This window comes from Eutrema salsugineum, unplaced genomic scaffold (assembly GCF_000478725.1).
Source record: "Eutrema salsugineum unplaced genomic scaffold, Eutsalg1_0 scaffold_11, whole genome shotgun sequence".
NCBI lineage: Eukaryota > Viridiplantae > Streptophyta > Magnoliopsida > Brassicales > Brassicaceae > Eutrema > Eutrema salsugineum.
This window is the reverse complement of record NW_006256901.1, coordinates 10,874,744-10,884,467: the sequence shown is the minus strand read 5'-3', so window position 1 is coordinate 10,884,467 and position 9,724 is coordinate 10,874,744. Positions and strand designations below refer to the sequence as shown.

The following is a 9,724-nucleotide window of genomic DNA, read 5'->3' as shown; positions in this document are numbered from 1 at the left end:
GAACATGAAACCATTGCCGACTTCAGCTCCAAGTTGAGTTCTCTGGCTCAGGAGGTTGTCACTCCTAGGAAGCACTACAAAGACAAAAAAACTGGTGAAGAAGTTTCTAAGGTGTCTTCCTTCAAAGTTCATGGGGTATAAGTCAGCTCTGAGTGTGAACCAGGATACTGAATCTCTAAGCTTTGGAGAGATTGTTGGGATGCTACAGGCTCATGAGATGGAACTTGATGGTGTGAAGAAGCAGAAAGGATTGGCGTTGTCATCTGTTCTCGAGACCAAGTCATCAGAGGAAGAAAAGTGTGAGGATAAACTAGGGCTGCTGGTGAGGAGGTTTGATAAGGCACTAAGACGAGCTGAGAAGTCGTATGGTCAGAAAAAGGTTGTGCCAGCTAAACGAACAAAGGAAACCAGTGAAAGAAGGGGAGATGTTCAATGCTACGAGTGTAAAGGGGTTAGGCAATTCAAGACTGAATGTCTTACTCTTAAGAGAAGGGAGGTTCAGTGCTTCGGATGCAAGGGTTTTGGTCACACACAACTGGAATGTGTGAATGATCAAAACCGCAGGAAGGAAAGATCCATGCTGGCAGAGGAAGATACTGAAGATGACAGTGGTGAAGACACTGTGGAGGGAGTAAACAACTTCGTCTCATTCATAGACATTGCTGAATTCGATGAGAATGTGGTTATGTTAGATGCTGAGTCAGAAGTTGGGGCTGGTGATGAGCTGAGTGAAAGCTACAAAGAAGTTTGTGAAACTCTGATCAAGATTGGAAAAGAAAACGCTGACTTGAAGAAGGAGAATCTTCAACTTGAAGCAAAAATGGCAGAGCTGCAGAGAGAACTGGAAGCGGCTCAGAAACTAAGTCAAGAAAGTGTTACACTGATAAAAGAGAAGCTAAACTTGGGAAAGAAGGCAGAGCAACTGGAGCACGATTTAAGTCAGGAGAAAGGAATCTCCAACAACCTGATGGGAGAGCTCATTAAGCAACGCAAGAAGATTCACATGTTCGCAGGAACTAAACAGCTTGATCAGATCTTGAGCTATGGGAGGAGGTCTGATGTGCGTAGAGGTTTGGGCTATAATGCTCGAACCATGGTTGAAACAGGTACCACAAAGTTTGTATCAGGAGGTACTACTAAGTCACAAGAAGCAGGTAACATGGCACGAAACGTTACGGTAAAGTGTAATACTGCTGCATCAACATCGAGGTGAGAAGGGCTACCAATGAGACTGAGTGGATGTTTATACTGTGGAAAACCGGGGCACATTAGAAATCACTGCTACAGGTTCTGGAAGCAAGTGAGGAAGCTGAAGGAACTTGGGAGGTTTACCTGGAATGGGTTCAGAAACCAAATCTAGGTCAAGAAAGCTGATATAAGACAGGCTACTCAAAGACAACCTCAGAGGGGAGTACCAGCGCAAGGCAGGAATCCCGGGTTGGGCTTCAAGTGCAACATGGCTTTGGTAACAGAGGATGATGATCAGTCTGCTACATGGTACTTTGATAGCGCTTGCTCTCGACACATGACTGGTACCAAAGGGTTTCTATAGAGTTTGAAAAAGATCAGAAGAGGCAAAGTCACGTTTGGCGATGGAAGCATTGGTGCAATCCAAGGAAAGGGCAGGACAAGGGAAGCCGGTCAACCTCAGCTAGTAAATGTGTATCTGGTGCATGGACTGCAAGCAAACCTCATCAGTATCAGTCAATAGTGTGATGAGGGGTTGACTGTAGTGTTTACCAAAAGAGACTGCAAAGCTGTGGATGAAGACGGAAAGGTCGTTCTACAAGGAATCAGATTTGGGAACAAATGTTATATGTGGGATTCCTCTTGCAAAGAAGAAAAGTGCTTCACAGCACGCGATGATCTACATCTGTGGCATCAACGATTGGGACACATGAACATCAGGAATCTTGCCAACCTAGTTGACAAAGAAATTGTCAGAGGGGTACCTAAAGTCAAGGGAGTTGATAACTCCGTGTGTGGACCTTGCACTCAAGGCAAGCAAGTTAAAGTGCAACAGAAGAGAGTTCCTGATGTACAGTCAACAGCAGTTCTTGATCTGGTCCATATGGATCTAATGGGACCAGTTCAAACCGAGAGTCTGGGTGGCAAACGCTATGTGTTCGTTCTTGTGAATGACTTCTCTAGGTACACCTGGGTCAGGTTTCTTCGGGAAAAGTCTGAGAAAGCTGAGAGATTCAGAATTTGGGTGCTGCAACTCTTGAATCAGCGCGGTTGTATAAAAAAAATCCGGAGTGATCATGGTGGCAAGTTTCAGAATGAATTCATGAAACTCTTTTGTGAAATTCATGGCATTGCTCATCAGTTCTCAGCACCAAGGACGCCACAGCCGAACGGGGTTGTAGAAAGGAAGAATAGAACACTACAAGAGATGGCACGAGCAATGATGCATGGGAACAAATTGTCGAAGAAGTTCTGGGCTGAAGCAGTCAATACGGCTTGCTACATCATAAACCGAGTCTACATCAGAAAGGGAACCAGTATGACACCTTATGAAATATGGAAAGGGAAAACCCCTAACTTGAGTTACTTTCATGTCTTTGGTTGCAGGTGCTACATCCTTAATGACAAAGACTATCTTGGAAAGTTTGACTCAAGAAGCGATGAAGGGATATTCTTGGAGTACTCGGGAAACAGCACTGCATTCAGGGTTTTCAACATCAGGTCAAAAGTACTGATCGAGTCAGTGAGCGTGGTGTTTGATGACTATGCTCGTACCAAGTGGGAAGGAGCTGCTACAGGCAGTGACTCGGACGAAGAAGAAGAAGATCAATCAGCAGTTCACACTGGAGAAGGTGATCAAGCAGCTGTGGTTCCACCATCTGATGTTCAGCAAGTTCACAGGAATCACTCACCTTCGGATCTTATTGGTGATATGAATGAAGGAAGAAGGACTCGGGAGTTCAGTTGGACTTCAAAAAGATGGTTGGAAAATTCTCGGAGATGGTGCTATTTTCATGTTTTTTCTCTGTCATTGAACCCCGAGACGTGAGGCAGACACTTGGTGATGAATTCTGGATCATTGCTATGGAACAAGAACTGGAGCAGTTCGTGCGAAATGACGTGTGGGATCTTGTTCCAAGACCCCTTGAAGGCAATGTGGTGGGAACAAAGTGGATCTTTAAAAACAAAATCGATGAGAACGGGGTGGTGGTTCGCAACAAAGCAAGGCTAATCGCAAAAGGGTTTTCACAAGTTGAGAGAGTCGACTTCGAAGAGACATTTGCTTCTGTAGCAAGACTTGAATCAATCAGACTGTTCTTGGGGATGGCTTGTATCCTAAACTTTAGGGTATATCAGATGGATGTCAAAAGTGTGTTTCTTAATGGAGTGCTCCAAGAAGAAGTGTATGTGGAACAGGCAAAAGGGTTCGAATATGCTCAGTATCCACAATACGTGTACAAATTGAAGAAGGCGCTTTATGGCTTGAAGCAGGCTCCACGAGCATGGTATGAGAGACTCACTGGATTTCTGGTCAAACAAGGATATGTCAGAGGAAGTGTTGACAAGACCTTGTTCATCTATGAGCAAAATGGACAGATCATGATTGTGCAAATCTACGTGGATGACATTATCTTTGGAGGAACTGCTCAGTCACTTGTGGATCGATTTGTCACAAGTATGACTCAAGAGTTTGAGATGAGCATGGTAGGTGAACTGCGGTACTTCCTGGGTTTGCAAATAACCCAGTCAGAAGACGGGGTGTTTATCTCTCAAAGCACCTATGCGAAGAACTTACTTACACGATTCAAGCTTGATCAGTGTAAGGAAGCTAATATTCCAATGAGTACTACGGCCAAGCTCACCCGGGATGAAGATGGAACAGATGTTGATCCCACAGTGTATCGAGGGATGATTGGAAGCTTGTTGTATCTCACAGCAAGTAGACCAGACTTGTCCCTAAGTGTGGGTATTTGTGCTAGATATCAGGCAAAACCCAAGCAGTCACATTTTGAAGCAGTGAAGAGAATCATCAAGTATGTCAAAGGGACAATCGAATTGGGGATCTGGTACTCCAAAGGATCGAACAAGCACTTGGTGGGATACTGTGACGCGGACTGGGCAGGAAGTGCAGATGATCGAAAAAGCACAAGTGGAGGTTGTTTCTTTCTTGGTAACAATCTAATTTCGTGGTTGAGTAAAAAACAGAATTCTGTCTCACTGTCTACTGTAGAGGCCGAATACATTGCTATGGGGAGCTCATGCAGTCAACTGTTGTGGATGAAACAGATGTCCGCAGACTATGGGATGGATTCTGGGCCACTACTGGTTCACTGTGACAACAAAAGTGCTATCAGTATTTCAAAGAATCCAATGCAGCTTTATAGGACCAAGCATATCGATATAAGGCACCACTTCATTCGTGAGCTAGTGGAGGAGAAACAGGTAGTGATAGAACATATTGTCACTGATTTGCAACAGGCTGATTTATTCACAAAACCCATGGATTTTTATCGTTTTGTCACCTTAAGAAACTCGATCGGGTTTGTAGTATGTGATTGTTTGTGAAGTGTGCAGGACTGATACAGAAACTGACTCAAGGGGACACTCAAGGTTTAAATTCAGTCTGGATTCCTGGTGCTAGTGGAAAAGAGCTGTCTCAACTGCCGTCGTACCTTGACGACAGTACAGGTTTCATGGAGTAGAAGGAAAGCTGAGCTAGTTTCGGAGAAGTCAAGTGATGAAGCTAGCTCATTTCACTTCAACCAGAAAGGGGAGGAATAAAATAAATAAAAAAAAGGGGGGGGGGGCTGCTTGCAATCAAAATTAGCTGATCCTCTCAAAGGTAGATCCTCTCCTGGTACTGAAAGCTTCCTTCACCCGTGAATAAATGTTGAAAACTGGCAAAAGGGTCGATAAAGGCAGCTGAGTGTGAAAGCTAACCCGTGAATCAGGATGGCCAGACTCTTATGAATCGGAACAAGCTGAAGGTGTCTCATGAGTCAGAGGTTGTGGTTCGATCTGGTGCATTTCAAAGAAAATGGTAAAAAATTGTACAAAACATTGTTTTCAAAAGTCAGTGCATAGGTGATAGTTCAGTTGTCACTATTTGTTCTCTATCATCGGCTTATGTGTGAAAGTGCCCGTGAATATTGATGGTCTAATGCATGCATGCTTGATTCAGTGTGTGTTCCAGTACTTTTGTCACGTGTGAAACAGGAAAGTGGGTCGGGATTTTCGAAGTCTTGATGAGTTTGTGAAAACATCTGTGAAATGGGCTTGTTGCAAAGAAAAAGACCCACCAAAGCCACTGGAAGTTGAAAAGACGTGGGAAAATGGAAAGTGGGGGAGTTATTTACGGGGAGTGGGGATCCAAAAAATCAGCACCACTTCCTGTTTTAAACCCTAAATCAGCACGAGGAATCTTTCACCGGTTTTTGCTGTGTTGATTGTCATTGCGGCGTACAACTGGATTCCCTCAACCAACAAGAATCACATCTCTGAGGAGCATGCTCGCCTGTTGTACAAGCTGAGTCATGGTGTGAGGGTGGACTTCGGAAGGCTGGCTTTCAAACAGATTCTACTAATGAGCAAGATCATCAAGAAGGACACTCGCTGGTTGGTATTTATGTGTCTGATACAGAAGATTCTGAACCTTCAGCACGAACCTCAGCTGGATCAAGGAGAGACTCATATTGTCCCATCTCGATACAAAAAGGACTCACACAGTGGTGAGGAGTTCATCAAGAAAGAAGCTGCAGCTGCAAAGAAGGATAAGAAAAAAGGGAAGCAAAGGGCTGATGCACCGAGATCTCCGACTCCTCCACCTCAGTCGTCTCAGCAGTAACCTGGGCCATCACCGAGTGTGCCACTTCGGTCTTTCCGTGGACCTCCTCCTGATGCGTCCTTCAGGTCATCCGACTCTGCACCTGGTCGGACTCAAAGTGCTCCTATCGGAATGATTCGTGTTTCTTTGGCACCAGCGAGTGCGAAAGAAGTCACGCTGGCCTTACGAGATGTGAGTTGTGTGCTTAACCATCTCGACGGAGTAGTCAACATGGTGATTGACTCATTTGCAAGTATGTTTTCTGACTTTGACTTGTTTCTTCTTTTGGGTGTTGATTCTTGTTTTTACCTTCGGTGATCACAAGCAGGGAGAGAAAACATGTGGGAAGAAATTCCAAGAGATGAGGCAGGAGATGATGTGGGTGCTTAAATTGTGGGGGAGCTTGTGTAATAGTCTAGTTTCTTGTTTAGGAGTTAGGCTAAGTTTGTGGGGGAGCGTGTATTTTGCTCTAAAAAACTCTCGTTTGCAGCTTTTGATTCAAGACTATGTGGTTGACGTTTTTTTTATATGAAATGCGTGTTGTTTGTCTTTGTACTTGGTTGGGTTGTGGTTGCTTGTGTGGTATGTCTGAAAACAGGTGCTTGTGAGTCACACAAAGCTAAAAAGGGGGAGATTGAAGGTGTAGCTGTAATTGAAGCAGTTGCTGTACCAGATGAAGTGAAGGATAAAATACCACAAGCATGGGGTACGTGACAAGTGAAGCATTTGGAATGATGGGCTGGATGTGTAGCTGAGCTGGACCAGTAGAAAGGGAAGTCTTGGAAAGAAAGCAAAGCTGGATAGGAATAACGGAGCAGATCAGGAAGAATGGAAGATTTCCTTAAACAAGCAAAAGTTTAATGAAATAGGAAATATGCACCAAGCGACAAAAATGGAAGCTGGGGTGTAGGATTTTCGGCGTGTATAGCCGCTTAGTCTACTAGGTATAAGTAGACGTGTTGAAGCATTGCAAAAGCTTAACACAACTACTAGAGAACACTTAGCATAAGGGTGAGAGATTCAAGCATTAGAGTCTGCATCAAGGGTTAAGGGTTTCTAGGAAAGTTCTGAGATCAAGTATCGATCGAAGAACAGAGAGGGCTAGAGAGACAGATCAAGGTGTGTCTTGAATCTGTTCTAAATCGTGTTACGAACTTGTAAGGTGTCTTAACAGATTTACTAGCAATAAAGTTCAGTTAAAAGAAAAACCCTGTGTTAAGTTGTGTTGTTGTTCTTGACTCTTACGTTTACAAATAATACCTCATTTTTATCTCATTTTATATCTAGGAAGGTTTACGCCTAGACTCGTATATTCCCTCAAGACGGGACAAATGTACTATAATAATCTCACTTAGGCGCAGCTAAACAATACCATTTTCACGAAGCTCAATTCATTAATTAATTAAAAGAAAAGATTTTAAATCATACTTAATACAAAAGAAGAATCATTAATCTAAAATCACACATTAAATAATACAAGCAGGAGGGGGAGATAGGCGAAAGAATTAACGGGAAAGGATTTGATATGATTGATAATGGAAGAAAGGAAAGATTGGAGCTCCGCCATTCTCTTCCCACTTTTTTCTCCAAACTATCTGCAAACCAAAAATAAAATAAACTTCAGTGATGGAATGGCGGAGCTCCAAACAATAATACTTTTGTATAAGTATTAAGTATTACTTTTACAAAAATTGATAGGAGCTCCAAACAATAGTACTTATAGTCAGACATTTGTATTGGGCATTAATCGAACATCTATATTTGCAATATAATTTTGACCAATGAAAAAAATCACATGTATATAATTTTTAATCTATTTGGCAAAAACAAGTTAACGTCATATATAATTAAGTGTTAATTCAAATAATCTATACTAAGTTTCTTAAGGAAGAATCAAGTGTTAATTGAAATGAAAGGGAAAATAGCATACCCTTTAGCTGGAGAGAATTTATCAGATGGAACAAGTGTACCCCGGAGGTGGATTTTTACCGCAGGTAAGAAGAAGCTGAAGAGCAACAGGGACATAAAGCTTAAGGTTAAGAGCTTTAAGCTTGAGTGTAGTGCAGAGACAGGCGGCTGCTTCAACTTCAACGAGGCCTTTAAGTAACGGACAGCATTTGTTAACTGCAGGGTCTCCAAGTCCTATCTTTACTAAACCTCCCAACAAGTCCACACACGCCCCCAACTTAAGCGTGTCTATTGGACATGTGGCCTTCCCACTGCCTGATGGGGGCATCTCGCTACCCGGGGTTGGAGGACAATCCTTCCCTCCTGTGGCTGGTGGGATAGTCCCTGGTAATGGTGGTAGTGGCAATGTGGGTAGCCCGCCCACTGGAGGAAGTGGAAGCTCAGGGACAGTCACAGGAGGAACAGGTACCTTTGGGACAGTAACTGGAGGAACGGGTACCTTTGGAATGGCCACTGGCGGAATGGGTAGCTTAGGGACTGTCACCGGAGGAACTGGGAGTTTAGGTACGGTAACTGGAAGTTTAGGTACGGTCACCGGAGGAATAGGTAGCTTTGGAACAGTTACAGGAGGAACGGGTAGATTAGGGACAGTTACTGGAGGAACGGGTACCTTAGGAACAGTAACCGGAGGAACAGGAAGCTTGGGAATGGTGACAGGGGGTTTAATTGAGGGTAATCCGCCCTTCTGGTGGTTGCAGGAACCGCATGAGAGTGAGTGTTGGGGAGAACAGATAATGCAAATGAGGAGACAGAGAGAGAGCAATGAGAGTTTGGATGAGTCCATGTTGAGAAGTGTACGTGGAGGAAATATAAGAAAGGGTATATGAATATATAGAGCAAGAATGGGAAGAAGGGATCACGTGAACATGGGGGCTACTTCTGCAATAAGAAGAGAAGACCCAAAATAAGCATGGTTGGCAATTATCATAAGAATACAAGATTCCCTCGATGACCCATCGCTATATCGCATCACATGTCCCCTCCTTTTTTTCACTCCTTTGTTCGTGCCTCTTTGTCTCGGGTTTACTGCAATTTTTACCAAAATATCTACAGTTTTAACAGTGTACAATATTGGTTTCTCCTAACAATGAGATTAAATAATTTTGAAGGTCTGTACATCAGATTAAATAACACATTTTTCCAATTATTTATATATTTAGAGAAATTATTAAAAGATTTAATTTTATGACAAAGGATTATTATAAACTAGATTAGGACCACATATATATGAGCGTTTATATTTGATAAAAAAATAAAAACAAAACAAAATTAAATCACCTTAAAAATGAATAATATACAATTTTAGAAATAAAACTTTTGATAAAGTACATATATACCTTGTGGAGCAGGTACAGTAAATAGATTTATTGGACTTTGATTTTTTTGTATGTAATTGACAAACTATAAAATTGTGCACGGAATCGGACCGATAGGACATATGTGTTCGGCAACGGCTGTAACTTTCGTTCTAAGGCTCCAAACGTCATGAGACCAACTTAATTGGAAAGATGACTCTCTGGCCTTCAACTTCCATGAAGATCGTCGAAGCTGAGTCATAGTAAAAAGGGCCTGTTTCAGATGAACTTTTAGATACATCGGCTGGTGTAAGATTTGGCCGAGAGAATCATATACTGGTGTTTTTGCGAAGGGTTTTTGGCCGAGCGGTACATGCCTGATGCAGTTTTCGCCATGGAAACTTTTTTCCGGAAAGGAAATTTGCCGAGAGCACGTTTTGGCTGATTCTTCATATTTTTTTCACCATTTCTTCAAGTGTTCTCAAGCCCAAATGCACTCTAAATCTCCAAAAGTACCTAGAATGAATCCAAAACATGCAAAGACACACTTGGACCTAATGCATTCCTATCTAAACTCAATTAACATTAAAATATTAAGAAATGCTTTCAAATGAATGGACTAGACATAAAACTATACTAAAATGAATGATAAAACATGATAAATTTTATC

At 42.5% G+C, this 9,724-nt stretch overlaps 1 protein-coding gene across 1 annotated transcript; it reads right to left on the bottom strand.

Moving 5' to 3' along the window:
* Positions 1–7,165: 7,165 nt before the first annotated feature.
* Positions 7,166–8,576, bottom strand: LOC18026222 (36.4 kDa proline-rich protein). The gene is made up of 2 exons (XM_006409648.2): positions 7,722–8,576; positions 7,166–7,386 (listed from the first exon to the last, which is right to left on the bottom strand). Exon 1 carries the CDS (start codon positions 8,541–8,543, stop codon positions 7,743–7,745), a length of 801 nt encoding a protein of 266 aa, XP_006409711.1. The 5' UTR covers positions 8,544–8,576; the 3' UTR covers positions 7,166–7,386; positions 7,722–7,742.
* Positions 8,577–9,724: the final 1,148 nt, after the last annotated feature.

Coding starts and splice junctions, on each gene's coding strand:
- LOC18026222 (XM_006409648.2), bottom strand. CDS start 8,543: ATGGACTCATCCAAACTCTCATTGCTCTCTCTCTGTCTCCTCATTTGC.